At 39.1% G+C, this 27867-nt stretch overlaps 1 protein-coding gene across 1 annotated transcript in view; it reads left to right on the plus strand.

The window, feature by feature from the left end:
- The window catches only part of CEP162 (centrosomal protein 162), a 92553-nt gene extending 77871 nt beyond the window's left edge, over positions 1–14682 (plus strand). Inside the window, exons 23-26 of the mRNA XM_052645938.1 lie at positions 2808–2949; positions 4044–4142; positions 9359–9493; positions 14479–14682. Of these exons, the coding sequence (XP_052501898.1) occupies positions 2808–2949; positions 4044–4142; positions 9359–9493; positions 14479–14682 (580 nt within the window). The remainder of the gene's footprint in view (positions 1–2807; positions 2950–4043; positions 4143–9358; positions 9494–14478) is intronic.
- Positions 14683–27867: the final 13185 nt, after the last annotated feature.

The raw sequence follows: 27867 nt of genomic DNA on the forward strand, positions 1-27867 counted from the left end.
CTTATTTTCTTCCCTGAGTTCAGATGTTAAATCTTAAAATTTGTTGGATTGTTCCTCTTGGAATCAGTAGTATTTCAATTTTTTTTTCTCTTTTTTGCACGTAAAGTAATCCCCCCTTCCAGCATCCCTGTCTGTGTCTGTGACCGTACGTTTTCAATTTCCAGGCCCAGCTTTACCACCTTTATTCCTTGGGTTGACAGTCTGTGGGGTGCTTCCTTATAATACTTATTTCGCTTTCTTCCTCCTTTTATTAGTGTGACACGCTTGGTTTACTAGGCAGTTGGCCCACCCTGATCTCCCCGATTTCAGTTTCTGCCTCCCCTGATCATCTTGCTTAAAAATCATTAATATTCTTTAGTACTCCTGTGTCTGAATCACTGTCCTCCAGTGACTCCCAACTCGCCTCAAACGTCAAGACTAAATTTCTGTCCCTGGCATCTCAAGTCCCATCACCATTCTAGTCGTGCTCTATCAAGAGTTGTATTACTTGCCAAGTTTCTTCCCTGCCTTTTGCTCATTCATGTTTCATTTTCTAGGAAAAATATTACCCAGAGCTTCTTAGAAATTTCCTGCTCCCACCTCCAACTCCTGTATAACTTATGTACCAAGAAAGCACTGTCATACACCACCTTACAGCTTCTTGAGAACCGATGTAAGATTATACTTCTTTTGCAACTTGTAGGCAATAATAGATCTGAATATGAAGTTCAACGTAAGGTTTAGAGTGTATAAAACATGTGCAGTTTAATGTTTGTGAAGCAACATACTAATTATGAAGTTATATAACATATTGAGAATATATAACATTATGCCCTTCAGAGATTAGAATTTCAATACACTTGACTAGGGCTTCCCAGATGTCTCAATAGTAAAGAATTCACCTGCCACTCCAGGAGACACAGGTTTGATCCCTGGGTTGGGATATGCCCTGGAAAAGGGAAGGGCAACTGACTCCAGTGTTCTTGCCTGGGAAATCCCACAGACAGAGGAGCCTGGCAGGCTATAATCCATGGGGTTGCAAAGAGTTGGACATGACTGAACACGCACACACACCTGACTAAATTAAGGAACGCAGAGTTGGAAGCATCAGAATGAGTAGCAAGTGCCTGAATGAAGGAAGAGATAGGACCTGGCAGAGTGCAGGGAGCATAAGCAGAAGAAGCACCTAACAAATGCTTATTGATTGTTAGGCAGCCACATCTGATTGAGCCATCATGGCAGTCGTATCACTTCCAAACTGAAACCTTGATTCTTTGTCCTGAATATGGTAGTAGTAATGAAGCCAGTTGAAAAGAATCATGTTGTTTAGTCATTCAGTCACGTCTGACTCTCTGCGACCCCATGGACTGCAGCACACCAGGCTTCCCTTTCCTTCACTATCTCCTGGAGTTTGCTCAGATTCATGTCCATTGAGCCGGTGATGCCATCCAACCATCTCATCCTCTGTCATCCCCTTCTCCTCCTGCCCTCCGTCTTTCCCAGTATCAGGGTCTTTTCAAATGAGTCAGCTCTTCACATCAGATGGCCAAAGTATTGGAGCTTCAGCATCAGTCCTTCCAGTGAATATTCAGGGTTGATTTCTTTTAGGATTGACTGGTTTGATATCCTTGTTGTCCAAGAGACTCTGAAGAGTCTTCTCCAGCACCATAGTTTGAAAGCATCAGTTCTTTGGTGCTCAGCCTTTTTTATGGTCCAACTCTCACATCTATACAATACTACTGGAAAAACCATAGCTTTGACTATCTGGACCTTTGTCAGCAAAGTGACATCTCCAAAGATAATTTAAAATTCAGATTTTCCTGTAAATTTTCCTAGACATAATTTTTTAGTGTTGTTAGTCTGTTTCTTAGATAGCTCTGAACTGGAGACGTGAAAAGTAACCTCTCTTCTTTTGGCTGTTTTTTACTATAGTTCAGTTATATCATGGGTACTTTAGACTTTTATGCTTGTCCTAGGACCCTAATAACAGTGTTTCAGTGAAGAAGTATTCATATAGTCAAATAAGCAACTGATATGTTTGTTTATAGTTTGGGAATTGCCATATTAATAAGTATCAACAGTGATTGCCAAATATCTGCTTTCAATAAAATTGTGTCATTTTTTAATAATTTTTCCAATAATAGAGGAAATGTTTATCTGTAAGAAATGTCCCGCTTTTTAGTCATAACTTTGCCATTTACTGAACTGCCGCTGAATGCATAAATTTTGTCACAGAGACAAATGAGCAGTCTCTCACATTTAATGGCCCAATTAGGTTCAGACTACCTTATGTCCTAAGAATTACCATAAAGATCATTTGATTCGCACAACCTGGAGCTAGCTGTGAAGTTATGCATGGGCCAAAAACTGGTGAGTGTTGCCTAGAGACAAAGCATTTGAGAATCTAAAGAATTGGGGCAATAAATCTGAATTTATCTTAAAAGGTAAAATAACAAGCTCTTTGCCTTAAATCCAGACAACATTTAGAGCTTTTGTTTCTCTCAGAGTGCCCCAGGCTGGTGGTGGTGTCCAGCTCTGCTGGGCTTAAACCCCAGCTCTACAATTTACTGACCTAGGACCGCAGACGTATCACTCTTTCCCGCACTCAAGTTTGCCTTTATAAAACTGAGTAAATAAGAGCAAGCTCATGGAGTGGCTGTAAGAATTCCTAGGCAGTAATGTCCAAAGCACCGAGCACAGTGCCGTAGATACTGGTGCCTTCTCTCTGTTTGCTTCTTTAATCTCCAGGCTTATACTGTTTATAGGCTAACTGAATTAGAGGTTGAAGAACCACTTTTATGTGTGGTTTTCTTTAATTTGCTCTAAAGATTCAAGGAAGAAACTGCAGCACACATCACATCTCTGAAAGCATCTCATCAGAGGGAAGTAGAGAAACTCCTTTGCCAAAATGCAGTTGAAAATTCTTCTTCCAAAGTAGCTGAACTAAATCGTAAAATAGCAACTCAGGAGGTAGGTGACTTTAATAAGCTTTGACTGTAATGTGATTTTTTTTTTTTTCAAGATCGTTGCCAATGTATCTGGAAGTACTTAACTTCACTGCTTGAGGCTGGTGATAGAAATGAGAAATTATCATTGCTTTTTTTTTTTAATAGGAGTTGACACCCTTACCATACATGTGTTTAACTATTCAACTTTACTGTTATACATCTAAATAAGTGTTTTTGCAATTTTGTCCCTATATTTCTCAAATAGTCTTTCTCCTAAGTAGGTTGTAATAAGTGGTTCAGGGATAAATTGAATTGATTAGGACCTTAGCACTTGAGCCTGTGTTGAACCATCTCCCTTCACCCGAAGTCCAAACTGACAAGTCACTCTTCTTTCCTGTTTTGCATTAAATAATGTTTCCTAGCCATTCAGGCACGGGGGATAAAGTAATGCACAGAGACATTTACATAATTCTAGTCACTATGAAAAGTCGTCTGAGAATTATGACGGGGCGTGCTGATAGTTCATCTGCGTTTCCTCAAGGGAGTTGTCCTTCTTGGGTAGTATATATGTCAGCTTCTGATATTCACCAGTGCCAGCTATGTGGCCTGTCTCCTGTGGCTTTCGCAAATTGAAAAAAAATCATTAAAAGAGAACTTCCAACTTACTTTCAAATGAGGTATCTAAGAAAAAGGAAAAGAAAGCAAATATGGCAAAACACTAGCAGTGGATAATTCAAGTTGAAGAATATATGAATGTTCCATGTGCTCTTCATCTTTTTTGTAGGTTTTAATTCTAAAAACCAAGCTGGGTAGAAGGGGGGACTTCAAGAAATAATTCTCTCATGACCACCTCACGCACCCATAATAATTTAACAGCATCTTCATTAAAAAGAAATCCATCAGTTGTGGAAGTTTGAGCATGGACAAGCTATGAGATATGAAATTACTGTAAATTTTCTTTTATGTAAAAACACTATTGTTAGATTCAGGCAATTTTAAAATAGGATCCTTTTAATTTGTTGAACACATACAAAGGTCATTAGTTCACTTTCCTATGTTTTTCAAATGTTCATGGAAAAACGTGACTAACACAGTACTGCTAACATAATTTCCTAGGTACTTATAAAACATTTTCAAAATCAAGTCAATGAGCTGCAGAGTAAGCAAGAGTCTCTTGTAGTTTCTCAAGTTCGAGAAGAAATCCTACAGAAAGAGGTAAGAAATAGCCAAAGTATTGGGTTAACTAACATAAGCTTCTCAGCCATTTCAATCATATAGTCCTGCATAATTTTTTAATTTAAATGTACAAATGGAGATAACTCAGAAATGTCTGTCATGTCAAGAAAATATTAATATGTCCTCATATGAAGCTCAAATATCAATTAAATTATTTATGTTTGTATTTTTTAAGATTTTCTGGGGAGTGGGGAAATGGGGCAGGTTTGGTTTGGTTGTTTTGATTTTTTAGGAGGTAAAATTGTATAGTTAAGGCCATTTCTGCAATAAGTAGTAAGATTATTTAGTTAAGAAAAAGGTAAGTAAATCATTATGACAGTAATGCTGGATCATCAAGAACAATACCATTACAGGAAATAGGGCTTTCTGGAAACTCACCATTTTGACTACTCTGAGATCCTTTTGATTCTAGAAAGTATGAAAAGTCAGATAAACTGTGCATTCTGTTCTTTGAAGCTTATACATCATTTTTAAAAAATTATTTGAGGGCTTATTAAATCACATGATAAAAGTAAAACTTAAAACTGAATTGCGTCATGGAAGAATTAATGTAAACTACTCCACAGTCACACAACTATCCACTTAAACATCTTGTTCTAGGAGCTGAAGGACTGTAGTTGAACACTCTGTATACTTTTCACTGTTGAAAATATACATAAACTTTGTTGTATAAGTAATAAACTTACAGAAACTCACAGACCTGAAGTAACATTTTTAGGAAAGCAGTAAAAGGAAATACGTGTTCATGTTTGCCAGATGAAGAGGAAGATCAATTTTGGTCAAGTTACCGTGTTCTTAGTTTGGAAATAGCTAAATATTTTGAAAATAGAAAAGCTGTAACACATGATTTCCAAGCCTGTTTAACTAGAAGACTAAGGAAATCACTTCGTTTCCTGAATAAAGCTAATGACAATCCGCCTTTTGATATGGACTGTACTTACAATAGCTGTTTTACAGAGCTTATTATCCCACCTCTAATAACCCTCTAAAGGTCCTCTCTGATGGCCTGTGTGTTATGAACCATTTCGTCTCAGGCCAGTGGGAACACGAACCGTTTCTAGCCTGTGTAAGCTCCAGGAATTGCTCAGATTACTGTTTGTAGTGACTCCAAAATTGCCTCCAGCCAACACACTAGGTCGCCATAGAGCTCATCTTGTTTGTTTCCCCTCTCTCATGAATTGCAGTCCTGCAGTGCCATTAGCCAATGCTTGAAAATCGTTGTCTCATATATTGACTGGATTCTCTGGGTGTTTAAGAAATGTGTTGCTGTCGTGTACTGCACCATGGCCTCGAGTGAAAGCACACTGTGTATGTATCAAAAGTGGTGAATTCTGGTTTTTGACTGCTTGTTTTTTAAAGCAGTTTCATAGAGCTATAAGAAAACACTGAGTAATTTCAGTTTTTTCAATATAGTTCAAGTCAGTTGTTGGACCTTTTTAGGTTCCTTTAATAGTGTCATATTTACCCGGATTTTTTTGTGACCCTTGATTCCCACATTGATTCTCTGTGCATTTGAGTCAGGTTTGCTTTGGCAGAGATGGTTCTTCACCAGTCAGCTCAGCTTGGGTCTCTGGGTGTGTCTGCTGGTCGTATCCTTGGCTGCATTGGGCTTGCTTTCAGGGTCTGCTTTTGGGCAACGCCACTGCCTGAGCTCTGAAGTTGGGGCAAGAGGGATGCCACTGACAGAGTACAGTTGGGCGGGATTTCTAGTTTGATTTCCATACCTAAGTGAAGCTATTTCCTAGCCTGTATCCACAGTACCAGGGGTGGCTTATGATCACTGTATGGCTAAATGTTTACTTGAACCTACATTTTATAATAGGAGTCAAAATTGTTATAATGATAGTTACTGTTTATTAAGGGTTTCCTATATACTAGGTACTGTTTATGGCACCTTATTCCAGTACTCTTGCCTGGAAAATCCCGTGGACAGAGGAGCCTGGTAGGCTGCAGTCCATGGGGTCACTACTAGTCAGACACGACTGAGCAACTTCACTTTCACTTTTCACTTTCATGCATTGGAGAAGGAAATGGCAACCCACTCCAGTGTTCTTGCCTGGAGAATCCCAGGGACGGGGAGCCTGGTGGGCCGCCATCTATGGGGTGGCACAGAGTCGGACACAACTGAAGCGACTTAGCAGTAGCAATAGCAGTAGGCACTGTTTTAAGTGTTCCGTGTGGTTCTCACAATAACCCAAAAGAGTCAGTACTGTTATTCCCATTTTATACACGAAGAAACTGATGGTAAGAAAAATGAAATAACTTACCTGAGGTGGTGGTGGTTGTTCAGTCCCTAAGTCACGTCCGACTCTTTGTGACCCCATCAACTGCAGCACGCCAGGCTTCCCTGTCCTTCACTATCTCCCTGAGTTTGCTCAAGCTCATATCCATTGAGTCAGTGATGCCGTCCAGCCATCTCATCCTCTGTTGTCCCCTTTTCCTCTTGGCTTCAATCTTTCCCAGCCAATGAGTTGGTTCTCTCATCAGGTGGTTAAAGTAAACTGAGGTTACCAGGCCATAACTGAAATACCAGCATAGGACTCAGGACCTCTGGCTCCAGGTTCAAGGCTCTCGGTTACTTTACTTTTTCACCAGTCCCCTGTCATTGGACGTTCAGATTGTTGCCAGGTTTTTCTGTAGTGTTCAAGTAGCAGGAAGCATTTTTTTTAACCTCACACCTTTCTTTTTTTTTTTTTAGGTGTTTGGATTATTTAGCAAATGGATATGATAAGAACTTTAGACAGTATACATTTTGGATGTTGTTTGGTCCCAGGGATATTGAGATTTGTGTGTGTGTGTGTGTGTGTGTGTGTGTGTGTGTTTTAAAGCAGGAAACACTTTTGATCATGCGTCTTTCCTTAGGTATCCAGTTGCCTCCAATGGACATACTCACTAAAAATTCACTAAACTATAAGAATTTTTTTAAAGACTCAACTTTAATTATACTCTTAAAGGTGCTTTGTAAGAGGTACAAATGAAGGAACGTTATCTCTATTCTTTGTCTAGAACCAAGTCTCTGAATTTATGTAATTTACAAACAAATGTTTAATCTTTGAGAGGTGACTCCATTGATTTATTCATGGATAATCGTTAAGCACCTACTCTCTGCTGTGCACAGCTGTAGGAGCTAGGAAAACTGAAGAGAACAAAGACAAAATCCCAGTTCTCATGGAGCTTATCCGGAGAAGGCAATGGCACCCCACTCCAGTACTATTGCCTGGAAAATCCTGTGGACGGAGGAGCCTGGTAGGCTGCAGTCCATGGGGTCGCGAAGAGTCAGACACAACTAAGCGACTTCACTTTCACTTTTCACTTTCATGCATTGGAGAAGGAAATGGCAACCCACTCCAGTGTTCTTGCCTGGAGAATCCCAGGGACGGGGGAGCCTGGTGAGCTGCCGTCTATGGGGTCGCACAGAGTTGGACACGACTGAAAACTAAGTTGGACACTTAGCATCAGCATCAGCATAGAGCTTATATTTTGTTTGGGTAATGAGACCATAAACAAATATAAATTCTGATAAAAAAGATCAACTGAGTCAACATTTGTAAAGTACTTAGCATAGCGCCTAGCCCACAATACTGCCATAACTCATTACTGCTTATCCTTTGAGACTCAGTTCAGACACACCTGCCTCCGATTGAGAATCCTGCGGCCACCTCTCCTTCAGGATACGTGTCCCTCACTCACCACCTTACTGTGCACACATCTCTCCCCCGCAGCGTATCATGTCATTCACTCACCTGCTCCTTCCTCTAGACTAGAACTTTCCTGGTGTACCCAGAATGGGTTACCTGTGGTCACAAGATAATGGTGACTGGAAAGGTGGTCTAAAAACAAACTCAGTCTGTTTTCAATCATTAAGATGTTTGTAGAGGATGAAGTGATATTTGACTAATACATGTATGACAGTGCCTCTGACAACTTTCTTAGTTCAGTAATCATTGCTTGTTTTGTTTTGGGGTAGTTTTTGTTTGCAGGGGTTTGTTTTTTACAATTTTGTTTTTAGACAAGATTTTTTTGCCCACCACTCAACACCATGGCGTGGTATGTACAACATCTTCCCAACCTTTCTGTAAGTCATCCCCGTTAAGGTCTGTTTATTTATTTGGTCACTGGTGATATCCAGGATGGCCTACATTTAAACTGTTTAGATTTGCAACTGATTTAATTTGCTTATATTTTCACATTTTTTAAACTAACCTCAGAAGAGTATATTGGTTCTTTTTTTTTTTTAAGTATTATTGGTGTTTTTAGGTACTAGATGGTTCCTTGTAAAACATGATTGTTAACTTTATCCATTTTCATTTGCTTGTTAATTATTTTTCATTTTGATAACAGTTGGCAGGTTATTGTAATTATATGGTATAAAGAGTGCTATTGCTTTATGAAGTGCAATATAGAGATCCCTCATATCACCTCCATTTCACTCCCTGGTGCCATAAAAATTTTACCTTTTTTTTTTCTGGGCCATGACATGAAAAAGGAGGTGCTGTGCTAGACTGTCACCTCTGTGAGGACAGGGACTGTGCACTCCAGAGCCTAAGACACAGCCAGCACAGAAGGAGTTCAGCCCTTACTTATCTCTGTTCATATGTGTATGTTCCCATGTGGAATGAATTATTGTAAGTTATAAGATGATAAGAACTGGAAGAGAATTACGAATAGAATTATAGGAGGTTGACATATTTATTCAACTCTCTGTGTGCTTTAAATGTATTATTTAATCCAAAAAGTAGTCACACTATTAACATATACTTTGTAGCAAGGCTGAATACATCAAAGAAAGTGCCCAACTTAATTTTGAGCACTACAGCCAGCCTGCATACCTGGGAGGGAGAAAGTGGTGCAGTCATCTGGAACCTTTTCAAATATGAGGTCAGTTCAGGGCTAGGATGAGCCTTCACTTTCTGGACCAAAGAAATGAAAGCTATTACTCTAACAACTCCAGATACCTTTGATGTTAACAAGAAGGCTCTGGTCTAAAGAAATTTTATACGAAGAATATGCAGTGAATGGTCTTACTTCTAATGATTGCCAGTGGAAAATGAATTATTTCCTTGTTATAATTTCCCATTTATTTTATGTCTCTTTTAAAATATAAATTTACTTATTTTAATTGGAGGCTAATTACTTTACAGTATTGTAGTGGTTTTGCCATACATTGACATGAATGCCCCATATCTCAACTTTAGATTACAAAACTCTTGGAAGAATTGAGAGAAGCCAAAGAAAATCATACACCGGAGATGAAACATTTTATGGTCTTAGAAAAGAAAATCAAACAGATGGAAATGAGACATGAGCAAAGAGAACAGGAGCTTCAGCAGGTAAATTAGTAAATCATATTTACATATTTGTACAGTTCTTCACATTTAAGTACTTCCAGTTTACTATGTTTTTGAAATCCCTAACAGATTACTTCTTTCAGAATGTTTTCATTATATATTGGTTTTATTATAGATAAATGTTTACCTTTTAAGAGAAAATAAGACTAATTCTCAAATACCTGAAGATTGGTTTACCTTATATCTAGAAAAATAGAGAAACAGCTTTTGTATTATGTTCTTAATCATTGATGAATGCCTACAAGATAGGCATTTTACCCTGGGAGTAGAACTCTTGGGAACCATGTTACATATTTAAGTCATTTCAATAAACAGCTCATACAGCTCTGTATCAAAAAAGCAAGACAATCAAACATTGGCAGAAGATCTAAATAGATACTTCGTCAAAGAACATATTCAGATGGCCAAAAAGGAAAGAAAAGATGCTCAGCATCACTAATAACCAAAGAAATGCAAATCAAATCTGCAGTGAGATAGCGCCTCTTACCAGAATGGCCATCATGAAAAAGTGTACACACAGTAAGTGCTGAAAAGGGTGTGGAGAAAAGGGGACTCTCACATGCTGTTAGTGGGAATGTAAATTGGCACAACCACTCTGGAGAACAGTAGGGAGGTTCCTTAAAAAGCTAAACATTGAAATACCATATGACCCAGCAATCCCACTCCTGGGGATATATCTGAAGAAAACCATAATTCAAAAAGCTACATGCACCCCTGTGTTCATTGCAGCACTGTTTACAATAGCCAAGATAGGGAAGCAACCTAAATGTCCATCAACAGAGGAATGGATAAAGAAGATATGGTACATACATACAATGGAATATTACTCAGCCATAAGAAAGAACAAAGTAATACCATTTGCAACAACACTGATGAACCTAGAGATTATCATACCAAGTGAAGCAAGTCAGAGAAAGAAAGATATCTTACTATATTGCTTGTATGTGGAATCTAAAAAAATGATAACAAATGAATGTATTTACAAAACAGACTTTCAAAAACAAACTTACGGTTACCAAAGGGGAAATGTGATATAAGAGAGGGATAAATTAGGAGTTAGAGATTACTGTAGGCACACCACTGCATGTATAACCAATAGGGACCTACTCTATAGCACAGAGAATTCTACTCAGTATTCTATAGTAACCTATACAGAAAAAAAATCTGAAAAAGAAAGAATATTTGTATAGGTATAAGTGAATCACTTTCAGTACACCTGAAACTAACACAACATTATAAATCAACTACTCCAATAAAATTGCAAACTCAGAACTGAGGGCAGCTTCTGAATAGCAAGGAAAACCACAGGTTTAAAGGGTCCCTTTCACACCTGACTGAAAATACTAAATTTCTTCCATAATTTCAGTTCTGAAAAAAAAAAAAACCACAAGAACAAAAAAAATACTACCATGTAGCTTCTTACAAACATCTCTACTAATCTAGGAAGCAAGTCTCCACTAGAAAATGCAAAGGTTTCACTATATGTGGTGCTAGAGCAATCTTTTGACTTCATTGTTCTGTTCTGTTTTCTGTTGGGAGTAGTTGATTTACAATGCTGTGTTAGTTTCTGGTTTACAGCAAAGTGATTCATTTATACATATACACATACTCTTTTTCAGATTCTAACTGAAGATAAAAATCATATCATCTTAGGCAGGGCTTCCAAGGTGGCACTAGTGGTGAAGAATCTTCCTGCCAATGCAGGAGACACAAGAGACACAGGGTCAATCCCTGGGTGAAAAGATCTCCTGGAGTAGGAAATAGCACCCCACTCCAGTATTCTTGCCTGGAAAATTTCATGGGCAGATGAGCCTGGCAGGCTACAGTCCATGGGACTGCATAGTGTTGGACATGACTAAGCACACACACACATCTCAATCAGTATAGAAAAAACATTTAACACACACACCCATTCTTGATAAAAACTCTCAACAAATTAGGTATAAAAATAACATACTTCAACATGATAAAGGCCATATATACCAGGACCACATGTGTGTGTGTGAGCCTCTCAGTCATATCCGACTCTTTGTGACCCCATGGACTGTAGCCCACCAGACTCCTCTGTCCATGGAATTCTCCAGGCAAGAATACTGGAGTGGGTTGCCTTTCAGTTATCAAAATCAATAGTGACAGGTTGGAAGCTTTTCCTCTAAGATCAGAAACAAGAGAAGGATGCTCATTCTCACACTCTTATTCAACATAGTATTAGAAGCCTTAGCCAGAGCAGTCAGGCAAAGAATGAAATTGTCTCTATTTGTGAATGACATTATTTAATATAGAGAAAATCATAAAGAGTCTACCTAAAACCTGCTGGTTAGTCAGCAAATTTAGTAAAGTTCTCTGATACCAAAATTGGTATACAAAAGTCAGTACTGCTTCTATATACTAACAACAAATTATCTGAAGAATAAAATAATTCCATTTATAATAATATCAAAAAGAAGAAAATACTTGAAAATTAATCTATCCAAGGAGGTAAAAGATCTGTATGTTGATAACTATAAGGCATCGATGAAAGAAATTAAAGACAAAGGTATTCAGTGTTCATGATTTATAAGAATTGATACTGTAAAATGTCCAAAGCCATCTGTAGATTCACTGTGATCTGTGTCAAGATTCCAATGGCATTTTTTATACTAATAGAAAAAGCATTCTGAAATTTGTATGGAACCACAAAGACCAGAGTCAAAGCAATCCTAAGGAAGAACAACAAAGCAGGAGGTATCTCCATTTCCTTTTCAAACTATATTACAAAGCTGAGGTAATCAAAACAATATGGTCTTGGCAAACACATAACCCAAAGGAATAGAATCTAGAACCCAGAAATAAATCCATGTATACATATTTGATAACGGAGCCAAGAATACTCAGTGGAGAAAAGACACTTTTCATTGTAAATGGTTCTTGGGAAATGTAATATTTACCTGCAAAAGACAGACTAGATCCCTGTCTTATACCATTCACAAAAATTACTCTAAATGGATTAAAGACCAGAAACCATTAAATTCTTAGAATAAAACACAGGGTAAAAGTTCGCTGATACGTGTCTTGTCATCCCTTTTGGATGTGATACCTAAAGTACAAGCAACAAAATAAACTGTATAAGCAAATGAGACCACATCAAACTAAAAAAGCATCTGCACAACCAAGGAAATAATCAACATGATGTAAAGGCAAGCTGTGACTCATACAACTCAATAGCAAAAAAAAAAAACTAATTTAAAAACTAGGCAAAGGATCTGAATAGACGTTGTTCCAAAGAAGATATTTAAAGGCCCCACAGCTATATGAAAAGATACTCAACATCACTAATTATGAGGGAAATGCAAGTCAAACCCACATGGGGACATATCAAAAAGAGTATTTGTCTGCTTAGTCGTGTTCGACTCTTTGTGACCCCATGGACTGCAGCACGCTAGGCCTCCCTGTCCATCACCAACTCCCAGAGTTTACCCAAACTCATGTCCAGTGAGTCGGCGATGCCATTCAACCATCTCATCCTCTGTTGTCTGCTTCTCCTCCTGCCTTCAATTTTTCCCAGCATCAGGGTCTTTTCAAATGAGTCACCTCTCCGCATCAGGTGGCAAAGTTATGGAGCTTCAGCTTCAACATCAGTCCTTCCAATGAACACCCAGGGCTGATCTCCTTTAGGATAGACTGGTTGGATCTCCTTGCAGGGACTCTCCAACACCACAGTTCAAAAGCATCAATTCTTCGGCACTCAGCTTTCTTTATAGTCCAACTCTCACATCTATACATGACTACTGGAAAAACTACAGCCTTGACTAGACAGACCTTTGTTGGCAAAGTAGTATCTCTGCTTTTTAATATGCTGTCTAGGTTAGTCATAACTTTTGTTCCAAGGAGTTAGCGTCTTTTAATTGTATACCTTAAACTTGTACAATGTTATGTCAGTTATGTCTGAATATGATTGACAAATCATTAAATGCCAAGTTTTAATATATGTGACATCAAAATAATGAATTGAAAATTCATACAGCATTTTGTATTCCCCATAACTCAAGCACCTATTTATACAATGTCTCAAATTCTTTTATTTCATTAATAAATTATGAAATAATTATTCTATAGCCAGGCAGAATTAAAATTTTTCTTGCAGAGGTTCAGCATGTATAATGTCTGGAAACGTTGGTTTTGTTGCCGTAACCAGTTATTTTTTTTATGTCTAGCTTTGTGTGGTTTGTAATGTCTGTGATTAACATTTCCCTTCTGGTAAGGTATTTTATTAATAAAATTATAAGAACAGTATTGTAAGTTACTGGACAAGGTACTTATTTCACAGCTGAAAAAAACTGATCCGCATAAACAAGGCAGTCTAGTATGGGTAGTTAAAAGCAGGAGCCCTGGGGCCAGCCTGCCTGTGTGTGAATTCTAACTCTGCCTTCAGTGGCCTCTTTTTTTTTACTTTTTTGTGACTCTCTGTCCCTACCTGTTAAATGAAGATGGATATATAGAATATCTCCTAGTGTGTTACAAGATTAAATGTTAACATATGTAAGACTTAAAGCCAAGACTGGCACGTGATAGATGTCAGCGTATGATTCATTAGTGTTGACATATTGCATTAAAACTGTCTTGATTGCATCTCAAGTACAGTTCTTAAGAACAGGATTTTAGGGATGTCTGAATTCATTCCAGAGTATTAAATGTTTTAAATGGTATCCTGCCCTGCCCCCAACCCAGGCTTAAAATGAAAAACTTTAAACTTAACTCCCTATCAGAATTAGATACTAAAATTCCCACTTACTCTTTGCTTATAAGCCTTTATTGATCCAGTGGGGCCTGTTAGGTAAGGCTCCTCTCCCTCTGCCCCATCGCCTCTGATAACATAGCTTGCCAGATTACCCTTGTCAGCATTGGCCCAGTTGAGCTCCTAGAAGCTGTTCGAGGCTCACTACCCCCATGATAAACTCTAACAGTAATGTGGTATTTTTAATTTGCAGATAATACAGCAGACACACCAAGTAGTAGAAACTGAGCAAAACAAAGAAATTGAGAAATGGAAAAGACTTGCACAGCTGAAGAATCGGGAGCTGGACAAGTTCCGAACGGAGTTAGATTCGATCTTGGATGTTCTCCGAGAGCTGCACCGGCAGGGGGTGGTTGTGCCAGTTGCTTTGGCAGAAGTGAATGCACCAGAGTTTTAGTAGAAACTCACATGTCACGTGACGTCACAGAGAGGCCTGAAGATGGTTGGGGTCCCTGAAGGAGTCTTTTGAAAAAAGTGTTCCAGTATGTTGCTGGAACACAACAACATTTCAAAATAAATCATATTTTACCAGCTAGGGGAAAATAAGAGCAGCATTAATGGTGTATTTTACTGGAAAAAATTAGTCATCAACATTTTAAATAATTTACAGACAAGTCCCTTTATGGCAGATGATTAGAATGGGTGATATTTATTGCAAAAGGCCTCACACACCAGCTATGGGAGGAAAACAAAATTGCAGATACTTGGCCATTGTTGACTAGGTGTGTATTTCTAATTCTCGCCCAGAAGAACAGCTCCTCTTTCTCACAGAAACGGGGGGCAGTGTGAGCACAGTGGCTCAGACAGTCACCGGTGTAATGGTGCCTCAGGTTCATTCTGATTAGAGTTGTAACTTGCGGACAGGTAGTGAGCTCTTGTGTTCTCCCAGATTTCCACTCCTACCTCTAGGTGCCTCATTTTGTACCTGATACAAGGTGCAAGGGATATATCACAAGTAATAGGGGAATTTGATTTATTCACTGTGTGTGAATGTCTCAAATGCCAGTCCCTCTTTTGTAACTCTAAGGTGATAAACAGAATGTAACATTTTTACTTCCTTTAAGAAGTAAATATATGTTCACTAAAGAAATTAAAAGCATGCATAAAAGTAGCCAGATTATTCTCTTACTTCACAGTTCCATTTCAAAAGCAGATAGTAGGCACGTGAGATGCTGGTACATGAAAGCTGTAGCTGGGGCTTTCCCTGGTGGCTGCTTTGTTTTCAGATGTTCCGGCTCACTGCTGTCCAGTAGGAGGATCCTGTGAGCCCCATGTCACTTTAAACATTTTATAGCCACATTTAAAAAGGGAAGAAGAAACAAATGAATTTTGGTAATTTATGTAATGTATCTAAAATAATATAAAAATTGGGATTGTACATTCTTTTTTTATCCTAAGTTTCCAAAATCAGGTAAGTTTTCCATTTATAGCACATCTCAGTTTGAACCAGCCACATTCTAAGTGCCCAGTGACCACATGCCAGCAAGGCAATTCTACAATAATCATTACAAAGTGAAGTATTTTATAAAGGACATGTGAAGTAGAACTTGGCAAACTTATAGGTATTAAATGTGAAATGTGGAAATTAAATATAAGGAATACAGTTAATGTCTTGATGTCCACTATTTGTAATGTCCTTTTCCTGAGGGTAGAAAGCATTAATTATAGTTTGCTATTTTTTTTGTGTGAAAGAGTTGTAAGTTATAAACTATTTTGGTTATTATTTGAGTGTGTTTTGTATACTTTTTATCTGCAAACCTATTCATTTATAACTGTACCTTCCCTTTGTCTTTTTGACTGACTCTCCATGGGCTACTCATTCTAAGCACAAGCATGGCTGATTCTGAAACACAAGTAGTACAGACATCAAACAGATTATCAGTTCTAGAGAAGGTACATCCTGTTTTGATGAGGACTCCATGTTTTGGAATAAGCTGCACATATGACAGCTTCAATTTCATTTACAGAGTAAAGGTCCGTATGCACTATCAGAACTGTTAGTTACAACCAGAAACCTCAGAGACAATATCTCAGCCCTTAGTTTTTGCACTGAGGGTCTAGGATGAGAACACAGGTGGACACATTTACACCATCTTGACAAAAAGAAAGGCTTTTATGAAAATTCGAACTCCAGAGATTATCAGTTCTCTTCCACCAGTTCTATCCCCTCACAATGTCATAAGACACCTGCATCCACAGGCTTGCCGACCCTCCAGGAAGGGCAGAATTCAAGATTCTGCTCAAGATTCAAGGTTGCTGCTCACACCATTGCTTTTGTGTGAGCAGAGAGGTTTATGATCATATCTATTACTTGTGAGCCCACAGTATTCCATAACTAGCTCTACCCATGGACCCTCAGAAATCCAGGCTTTAATATTAGGGTTCCATTCCATACTGGAAAAATTCTAAATCAGTGACTAAATACCAAGAAGATGGTGGCCAAACCTAAGGGTGCTCATTGGGGAGGTTCAAAATCTACAGGCACCCTATTTAACAAGTCATTTTAATTTATCTAAGATTAAACACTTATTCAACGTTATTCAATGGCTATCCTACTTTGAAGAACCCATTAGTGATGAATGGGCTTCCCTAATAGCTCAGTTGGTAAAGAATCCACCGGCAATGCAGGAGACCTGGGTTTGATCCCTGGGTTGGGAAGATCCTCTGGAGAAGGGAAAGGCTACCCACTCCAGTATTCCGGCCTGGAGAATTCCATGGACTGTAAAGCACCTGTCCAGCTAGTAGTTCCTGGCCCAAACCTATTTCCTCCTTTCTAAAGCAAAGTATTGGAAGGACTGATGCTGAAGCTGAAACCAATACTTTGGACAGCTGATGCGAAGAACTGACTCACTGGAAAAGACGCTGATGCTGGGAAAGATTGAAGGCAGGAGAAGGGGACAACAGAGGATGAGATGGTTGGATGGCATCACTGACTCAAAGGACATGAGTTTGAACAAGCTCCAGGAGTTGGTGATAGGGAAGCCTAGCACGTTGCAGTCTATGGGATCACAAAGTCAGATGCGACTGAACTTAAAGCAAAGTAGGTCTGGGTTTGTTGAAAGCTTCAATCACAATCACCTAAATAGTGCAAATAGGAATTTTTCCCATCAAGGCCTACTTTATAGGACTGTCGTAAGAAATACATTTGAAGAGCAGCATTATCGGGTTCTAAAGAGGAAAGGCACCACGTTCCATCAGTGGAATAAAATGGGTTGTTAGTAAATTCACTATCAAGAGGCTAGACTTCGTGGGAAAAAGGGTGGGCGGTGGCAATTGTACCAGGTATGCCTCCTTGGAGCACAGAAATGAAGAGGCAAGAACACGGCAGGAATCTGACCCAGTGACCTAGTCTCAGGAAGCCTGCCCTGAATATAAACCCTTTCGGTGGCCTTCCAGTGTCCCCTGCCATAGGGTAATTGATATTACAGTAAGAAGACCTGATGCAGAGGGCCTATGTAACTCCCTGGAGAAAGATCTGGAAGGAACTTGGATTTGTGAGGCAGGTAAAAGTGGTCATTAGAGAAGAACTGTTTACAAAAGGGTTAAATTGAGCCTGCTCATTGGAGAAGCCTGAGTGGACTGATGATCCTGGTTGGTTTTTTTCCATCAGTGTCAGGAAGTGTAAATGACCAAAGATATTTGCATGCCCACGTCTTACCTGTTTTGCTTATCATCCTGGCCATGTGCAAGGAGCACTCATGAGATCAAGCAGGTGCTTACTCCCCTGACTTGGGGTCAGAACTTTCATAGCCTAGTTCCTCACACATAATAGGGGCTTAGTATAATTTATCACCTGTTGTCCTTGGACCTTCATCTACATTGCAACCCTTTGCTCCCATCAACCCCCAGAGATCATAGCTACTCTCGTACAGCACAACTACTGCTACCAGCAGGGTAACCCTGGGTCTGCATCTCTACTGTTCCTGTCTCCTGGGTGCCAGCCCCTGTTCCCAGTTCCTGCCCAAGTTACCCAGTGTCCTCAGAAAGTCAAATGTGTTTGAAACCAACTCCTTTACTTCTCTCCCTGAAACCAGCTGCCCACTCCCCTGGGTTTCAACATTCTCCAGTCAGTTCCAAACTCTAAGGCATTCTTGACCATTTTTGTCAACCTGGGATGCTGTAACAGATTACCATAAATTGGGTAGCGTAATACAACGAGCATATTCCTCAAGCTCTGGAGGCTAGGTCTGAGATCAGGGTGTTGGTGTTTCCTCACTGGAAGACAGCAGACTTCTCATTGTATCCTCATATGACCGAGGGCAGAGAGACACAAGCTCTCTTGAGACCCTTATAAGAACACTGATTCTATTATTCCGGAGGGATCCACTCTCAGGACCTCACTTAATCCTATTTACGTCCCAAAGGCCCTGCCTCCTAACACTGGGAAACAGGGTTTCAACAGGAGAATTTTGAGAGGACGCGCACACTCAGTTTATACATCGACTAACTCTGCAGTGTGGAGTTATTAAACCTGTAGCCAATTTCTTCAAAATAAGGCTCGTATCAATCTGTCCTTTTCCACTTCCACATCCACCACCACAGAAGCCCTGTCACCGTTTCACTTATTTTTCTGGTAGAGGTTTATTCTATTCCTCTACTCCAATGTTCTCACTCCGAATAGTCTGCGAGACAGCACTGCCAGCTCTGCCTCAGCGCCCCGTGATCCCCCTGCACCAGAATCCTCACCCCAGCCTCCCTCTCCATCAGACCATCTCCACCTCTTACACAGATCTTCCCTATGTTAGTTTTCTACTACTGCTGTAGCAAATTACACAAACCTAATGCCTTCAGCCAGCATGGATTTCTCACCTTACCCTTCTGGAGGTCAGGGATCCAACACAGTTCTCGTCTGGCTAAAATCCAGGTATTGGCAGGGTGTGCTCCTCCTGGAGGCTCTAGGAGAAATATTTCCTTGCTTTTTCTGGTTCTCAGAGGCCACTCACATTCCTTGGCTTGTGCCCTCACTTCCTCCACCTTCACTGCCAGCAAGCTTGCAATCCTCTCGGTATATTCTTCCAAGATTATGTCCCCCTCTGACTAAGCTCAGCTGGGATGTGTTCTCCTCTTTTAAGGACCCAGGTGATTAGATTAGGCCCCCCTGCAGGATAATCCAGGCTGCTCTTCTCACCATCTCCTCTCAGGATCCCCTTTTCCCATCACACTCAGGCTTTATGTGACACTCACCTTGGGTAATGATTCCTCTTGTGAGCAATGTAAGGCTCAAGACACTTACGAATGGCGTGTTTGTTTTTTCTTCCTTAGTCTTTCCACATTCGTTACATCTGGTGAGTATATGAACCCTGTTTATTTGCTGCTACTGCTAAATCACTTCAGTCGTGTCCGACTTTGTGCGACCCCATAGACAGCAGCCCATCAGGCTCCGCCGTCCCTGGGATTCTCCAGGCAAGAACACTGGAGTGGGTTGCCATTTCCTTCTCCAATGCATGAAAGTGAAAAGTGAAAGTGAAGTCGCTCAGTCATGTCTGACCCTCAGCGACCCCATGGACTGCAGCCTACCAGGCTCCTCTGCCCATGGGATTTTCCAGGCAAGAGGACTGGAGTGGGGTGTCATTGCCTTTTCCGCTGTTTATTTGCAGCCCAGCACTAATCTTTAACAAAGCATCATGCATTTAAAAGGCAATTTATTAGAAGATAGAAATCCTCTTGGATTTTTCCCCTAAAATATCTGTAGTCCCCTTTGCCACGTACAGTAACATTTTCACAGCTGGCTACCTTGTGGGGAAGGGAGGGACATTATTCTGCCCACCACACTCCCCTTATTTATACCAACCTGCTGATCTTCAAACAGGTTTGGTCCCTTCCTCCTTGATCGTCTCATTCCCACCACTTCCTTCGTTTGCCATGCCTACATCAAATGTCTGAGCATTGTTCTCACTGTATATACACACACACATCCCCTACCCATTTCTTTATTTTCCTAGAATCTTCTAAAGGAATCAAATCCATAATGATAATGATATTGACAATGATTGCAGGGGCCTCTCAAGGACTCTGATCAAGAGGGAATCTTTGCAAGGATGCTGCAGAAACAGGCTTAACTGCTGTAGTGTTTAATGGAATCAACTAAGTTCATCATTTTTTAAAATGTTATATCATTGTATTTAAGATTTTAATATGAATTTTCTTTAACCACTAACCAAGTTTTTACTCTAGGACAAAACTCTAAAAGGATTTCTATCTTCCAGTGAATTGGGTACTATCCTTTCAAACTTGTGATCCTTTAAAAAAGATTAGTGCTGGGCTGCAAATAAACGGGGTTCATATGATCTCACCAGATGCAACGAATGTGAAAAGACTAAGGAAGAAAACAAAAAGCCTTTCTTAAGTGTCTTAAATCTTAAATTGCTTACAGAGAAAACATTACTAAGGTGACTGTCACACCAACATAATGCCCGCATGTAATAGGAAAGCTAATTTTCCCAAGCATATCATTATGCTGCTAATTTGTTAGGCGCTAAAACAATTTCCTCATTGTATATGTTCCTAATAAGTACGGAAAAGTTTAGGCTCTACAAAGAAAGTTAAACCTATTCCTCTGCTGCCAAATCTCTAGACTGAACATCCCCATAAAAAGGACATGATTATACTTCCTACAGAAACTCCTCCTGAGAAATAATAGGCTTTTAACTGCAGTTCCCCCAGTGGAGGGCTAGAGTAGGATTGGAGGGAACCACTAGAAACACAGTAGGTCTGAGGTGAGGTACCACTGCCCTTGGCAGCCAAAGATATCATTGATGTCTTTATGGATGAGCATTTTCCCAAAAGTTCAATGAATAGGGAGAATGTGAACAATAAGTAGATTGTTAAGACAATTGTTAAGCTGCATATAACTAGCACCACAAGTCAAATATTGTATATTTGATATTTGGAAAACAATTATCTTATTTTTCTTTAAAATTGCATTAGTATCAATAGAAATAATAAAGAATGAGCCGTCTTGGAGGTAACAATAGAAAAAACGATTCTAAATCTGTCAGATTACTTGACAACAGGCAGGAAATGAGCTAGATGTCTTCACAGACATCTCAGTGTCAGACTCACTCCTGCAAAGTATAAAATTAGGTTTTCAGCAGACAGAGGGAACAAAGCCAAGATTCCTGGATCTTGAGAGGTTTACTATATGGCAGGGGAGATCAGACAAATACATGTAGCCAAATATGAATAAGTGAAATAAAAGTATGATGAAGTGTGAATGGTGCACAGAAGAAAGAGAAACTCCTTTCGCTTGGGATCTGGAAAGCCTTTTTTGGAAAATGTGGTTTTGGAGATGATCAAAGAAATGGGTGGAATTTTGGTAGAATTGTATGTAAGGAAGGGAATTTAAAAACTGATCCTAAATTCAAATAAAAATGCAAAGGATCCCAAGTACCCAGAACAACTTTGAATAAGAAAAACAAAGTTGGAGGACTTAAACAATCTGATTTTAAGAATTTTTGAAGCTACAGTAATCAAGAAGTATGGTCCAACATATACGGGCAACTGATTTTCAGTATCAGTGCAAAGGCAATTGTGGAGAAAGGATTTTTTTTCAACAAATAGTGCTGCAACAATTAGGCATCCATATGCCAAAAAAAAAAAAGAATTTCAATCCATACTTTTCTATGTACACAAAGATTAACTGAAAATGGATTACAGATCTAAATAGAAAATCTAAAACTATAAAACTTCTAAAAAAAATAGGATTAAACTTTTATCACTTGGGTTTGGCAAATATTTCTTTGCTATAACACCAGAAGTATGATCCATTTAAAGGAGAAATGAAGTCACTCTGAAAAAGAATCTATATCGAGAATAAAGAACTCTCAAAACTCAATAATAAAGCAAACACCCCAGTATGACAACACCCCTCAGAAAGATATCCAGACGGATAATAAGCACATGAAAAGATGCTGAATGGAATTTTTCAGGCAAGAAACGAGTGGACTGCCATTTCCTCCTCCAGGGGATCTTTCCAACCCAGGGATTGAACCAGGATCACCAGCACTGCAGGTCAGATTCTTTACCATCTGAGCCACCAGGGGGGCTTATTAGTCATTAATGAAATGCAACTAAAAACCACAGTGAGATACTATTATACACACATACTAGAAAATTAAAAAGACTGACCCTGCAAAATGTTGGCAATGAAGTAAATCAATAAGTAAATCAATAAGAATTCATATAAATATGAATAAATAAGAATTCATATAAACTATAAGGAATTCACAGTAACATTTAAACATTTTAGAAAACTGATAAGCAGTTTCTTTAAAAAGATAAACATCTAAGATATGACCCAGATAGTCCTCTTCTAGGTGCTTTAGAAAATAAAAGCATATGTCCATAGAAAGACTTGTAACCAAATATTCACTGCAGTTTTCTTTATAGTAGCCAAAATTGTAAATAACCTCATATCCATCAACAAGAGAATTAATTAACAAATTATGGTCTATCCAAACACTACTCACAATAAACTACTCAGCAATAACTCAGCACTCAGCTGGTAAAGAATCTGCCTGCAGTGCGTGAAACCTGGGTTCAATCCCTGGGTTGGGAAGATCCCCTGGAGAAGGGAAAAGCTACCCACTCCAGTATTCTGGCCTGGAAAATTCCATGGACCGTATAGTCCATGGGGTTGCAAAGAGTCAGTCACCACTGAGTGACTTTCACTTTCAAATGTTTTAGAGAAGGAAATGGCAATCCATTCTAGTACTATTGCCTGGAAAATCCCATGGACAGAGGAGCCTGGTAGGCTACAGTCCATGGGGTCGCAAAGAGTCGGACATGACTGAGCGACTTCACTTTCCTTTCCTTTCCTTTAAACACTACTCAGCAAATAATAATAATAAGCTACTAATACAACAGGGATGAATCTCAAAATAATTACACTGAATGAAAACAGTCAGACAAAATAGAGTAGATACTGCTTGAATCCATTCATACAAGTATCTTGAAAATGCAAGCCAATATACAGTGATAGAAAGCAGATCAGTGGTTTCCAGGGCAAGAGATGGGAAGGGAGGGATTACAAAACGACAGAAAACTTTTGGGGGTGACTGGTGTGTTCACTGTCTTGAATGTGGTAATTGTTTCTTGGGGATATTCTTATGTCAAATGAATTAAATTGTATGTTTTACATACGTGAAAGTTATTTTGCCAAATATACCCCAAAGCTGTTTTAAGAAAAAAAGTTCGGTCCTGACTCGCCTCAACTGGAGTAAGATGATAGCCCCTCACTCTGGCTGGGTCATAGGAAGAAAGGGGAGAAATTTCTTTCACAGAAGATAACATATGATGCATCAAAGGATTTTTCACTCACAATGTCTGCCATGTAACAAAAATTTCTAGATGTGAAAAGTGTCAAGACTATATGATAGATAATACGAGAATAAGAAACATTAAACAATTAATGCAAACTCACAGATGATGCAAAGAGATAACAATAAAAACTATAAAATAATTCCATTAATATATCCAAGGAAATAGGCGAACTTGTGGGTAAATAGATGACAACATAAAGATGCTCACCAGAGAAACGTGCTGGCGTGTACTTTTAAGAAGAATCAAGCTCATACTCTAGAACTGAGGCTTTCAGTTCTGGACACAAGGTGAACTAAACTAATTTGAATCCCTTTTAAGTAAAATTTTTATTAATAGTTATCTTGGATAAAATACAATAAAAATAATATAGAGCTAAATATGAAGGAGAAGTTCCCAGGTGACATGTATTAATAAAAAGGACACTTAAAGCCAGAAAAGCAAGCTTTTAAGTTGATGCCACAATACCCTGGAGGAAAGAGGTTTTAATCTGCATAGTGAATAGGGCTACACTGTCCATTTAGAAATAAAAAGGGGAGTTCATACCAGATGTAGAGCCTTCCTTTATAGAACCCCTCCAGATTTGCATGCTCAATCACACAGTCATGTCTGACCCTTTGAGACCCTATGGACTGTAGCCAACTAGGCTCCTCCTTCCATGGGATTCTCCAAGCAAGAAGGGTTGCCATTCCCTCCTCCAGGAGATCTTCCTGATCCAACGATTGAACTTGAGTCTTCTGCATCTCCTGTGTCTCCTGCATTGGCAGATTCTTTACCACTGAGCCACTTGGGAAGCACCTGGGAAACTCCCTGTATAAAAGCGCTGCCTCTTCATTGAAAGGGAGACTCAATGAACTCTACATGCAGACACAGGAAAAAGATGAAGCAATTGGTGCCAGGGTCTCCAGGAAAAAAATCAAAGTCTCCCATAAAAAATCTAAACTCCAAGCCCATGCTTCATGTGGATGTGGAATTCAAATGGAGATACTCTCTTAATGATTCAGGAATTCTCAAGCAAAAACTTAACAATTTCAGATTGATCAAATCATTTGGGGCCTTAGGATAAGCAATACAAATTGTTCTCTAGGGAAACTTTTGTAAACTAGAATGTGTGAGATAACCATAGGAAAAAACAATACATGCTGAAGAAATCACACTATGCTCCCCATGCATCCATGCATATAATATACACAAGACAAAAAACAGAAGTAAATAATTGGCATGAGGAAGAAGTAGCTAATCCTCAAAGCCAGGATGATCACTATTCCAGAGCCTGAAATTATGAAACAATCTAAAAGAGAACATAAAATAAGTTTGATGAAATCATTAAACATAAATCATAAAAAAATAATAGAAATCAGGATATCAAGATAAAAGATCAATTTTTTAAAGAACTAAACATAACTTATATAAATAAATTAGATCTTACATATAAAATTCAACAGTCATTACAGAATATTGAGTAAATTTCCTTGTGCTACACAGTAGGTCCTTGTTGATTATCTATTTTATGTATATAATAGTGTGTATATGTTAATCCCAAACTCCTAATTTATCTCTCTCCCCATCTTTCCCATTTGGTAATCATAAGTTTGCTTCCTAAGTCTGTGAATCTGTTTCTGTTTTGAGATAAGTTCATTTGAATCATCTTTTAAGAGTCAACAATAAGCAATGTCATATGATATCTGTCCTTTTCTTACTTCACTCAGTATGATAATTTCTAGGTCCACCCATGTTGCTGCAAATGGCATTACTTTGTTCTTTTTTATGGCTGAGTAATATTCCATTGTGTGTACACATGTGTGTGAGTATACCACGTCTTCTTTATCCATTCCTCTGTTGATGGACATTTAGGCTGTTTTCATGTCTTGGATCCTACCCAGGGTCTCAGCCATACCTGATTTAGGTGAATAAGGTGATGATACTTGGGACCCTTGAGCTGACACTATAGACTAAATATTGGACTTTGATTTGATGGTGTAATTATTGAGATTTTAGAGGATGTTGGGGGTAAGACAGATATATTTTGCATGAATCTTTGGGGTCACAGAGGAGAATGTGGTAGGATAATGCTCTCCCCCCGCCAAACATGACCATTCGTAATCCCTAGAACCTATGCATATAGTACCTTGCATGGTGTAAAGGACTTTGTGGATGTGATTAAGAATCTTGAGATGAGAGACTACTGTGGGTGATCCAATGTTATTACAAAGGTCCTATAGGAGAGAGGCCAGGATGTTCAGAGACAGAGAGGTAAAGCGGAAAGAGAGGTGACAGTGATACAGGGCCAGGAGCCAAAAAATGTGAACAGCCTCTGGAAGCTGAAAAAGACAAGAAATGGATCCTTTGCTAGAGCCTCCATATGGAACACAGCCCTGATGACACCTTGATTCTAGCCCACTGTCACTGATCTCGCACTTCCGCACTTGAGAACTGTAAGAGAATAGATGTGGGTTGCTTTAAGTCACTGAGTGAGTGGTCCTTTGTTACAACAGCAAATGGACTCAGGAACCAACCTGAACACAAAGCACATGCTGCTTGCTATGCCGCCATGAAGTTCTTTGTCTCTGACCCAGGAGCCTTGTGCCTTCTGCCAGCTTCCACTACTTGTAAGCTTGAAAGAGGGCTCAAATCTTAGACCCTTCACAATTCCTTACATTCAGTCAGTAAGAACAATGGTATACAGCCATGGATATTTTTCCATCTTTTAAATATCCGTCAGTCTTCTAATAAATCTACTTTTAACTAAAAAGCCACTTAAATAGTTTTGCATCTTAGTAATAGATAACAGTGATTTAGATTCAATTACTTAAATTATGAATAATAATATTCACATTCATAAAAGCCATTAAAATCAGCACTCTTTAGTGAAAACAGGAAGTTTCTTTTTGCAAGAATGTATAAGAAATGTCCCATGCTTTGAGTCTTAAAGAATACTATTTTCCTCAAAAGACATTATGGGAAAGGGATTTCTTTTGGTGGAATAAATCCTAAAAGAAATTTGTTACATGACTCATACCACTCACTAGGATCCTAGAGATGACAGAAATTAGGAGGCATTATAAATGTGGAGCTGTTTTTAAATAAAATGAAAAATTGGACATGTGAAAACAAAGAACCAGAGAAAATTATGGTGCAATGAATGTATTTATTTTTTAGTTTAAGCAAGACAGGTGGTAAACAAAAGTCCATATGAAAATGCCACCCAGAGATTAGTAGCTGGCCATGCATGCAACATGACTGTGCAAAACAAAGTCATTTCCAAAACAGTGTGCAGATTTAATTCCTTCATGAAATTAAGTCTTGAGTTGCACCAAACCACCTGGAATGTCTGTTGATGGGGTATTTATAACCCATTCACCAACCCAACTCAAAGGCTACACACTAGCCACACAACCATCACCCACACATCTGCCAAGAAAACAGACAGCCTGGCAAATAGCATTCTTCTTGTTCACTAGCCAATGACACAGCAGTGTGACCAGTCACAGTCACACTAACACAGGGACCCAGAAGGCACTTCCCTTTACTCAGCTGACAACCTTCCATACATTTGGGGGATGGGATTGTCATATAAGGTACTCATCTTGGGGCATGGGGTGTGGGGGCTGTCTCCAGGTTTGAGTTGTTTTAGCAAAGCACTATAAATTTGGCCACAGTGACCATATCAGGTCTCCTGATATCCTGGGAGATGTTCAAGCTCCTGACATAAGTTGGATTCAATTAAGGGTTGAGTGGGAGGTACAGACCTGGGGGAATGTTATAACAAGAACCAGGGGGCAGCCCCTAGTTTATATAATTTTGGGTATTTCCAGCCTCATGTGAATACAAAGTCAAAAGTCCACAAATTATTGGATCACCTCCTCCAGACTCCTCACCTTACAGATAAAAAGGTGGCAGCCCAGAGAATCAAAGTAACTTGCTACAGGCAGAGCATGGTAGTGGCAGGACCAGACAGGAAACGCGACACATCAAGCCCCATTCACGAATGCTGATGCAGAATATGTGACCAAGTTTTTCAACAAGGAAGATGAGATAGTGTAAATATTTGGTTCCCCCCAAAGCTCCAAATATGTTTAAAGGCATGAAAACTGAGCTTCACCATCTTTCTTCCCAGGGAGTTCTCTTCTCTGTCTTTCTGCCCCTCTCTCTCTCTCTCTGTCTCTCATATACAAACACACACACAATCTCGATGAATAGAGATTTCTGGCTATTCAGTGACAAACCCAACATTTTCAGGAAAACACCTGATAAAATATGCTTC

Source organism: Budorcas taxicolor, chromosome 9 (assembly GCF_023091745.1).
Source record: "Budorcas taxicolor isolate Tak-1 chromosome 9, Takin1.1, whole genome shotgun sequence".
Lineage (NCBI taxonomy): Eukaryota > Metazoa > Chordata > Mammalia > Artiodactyla > Bovidae > Budorcas > Budorcas taxicolor.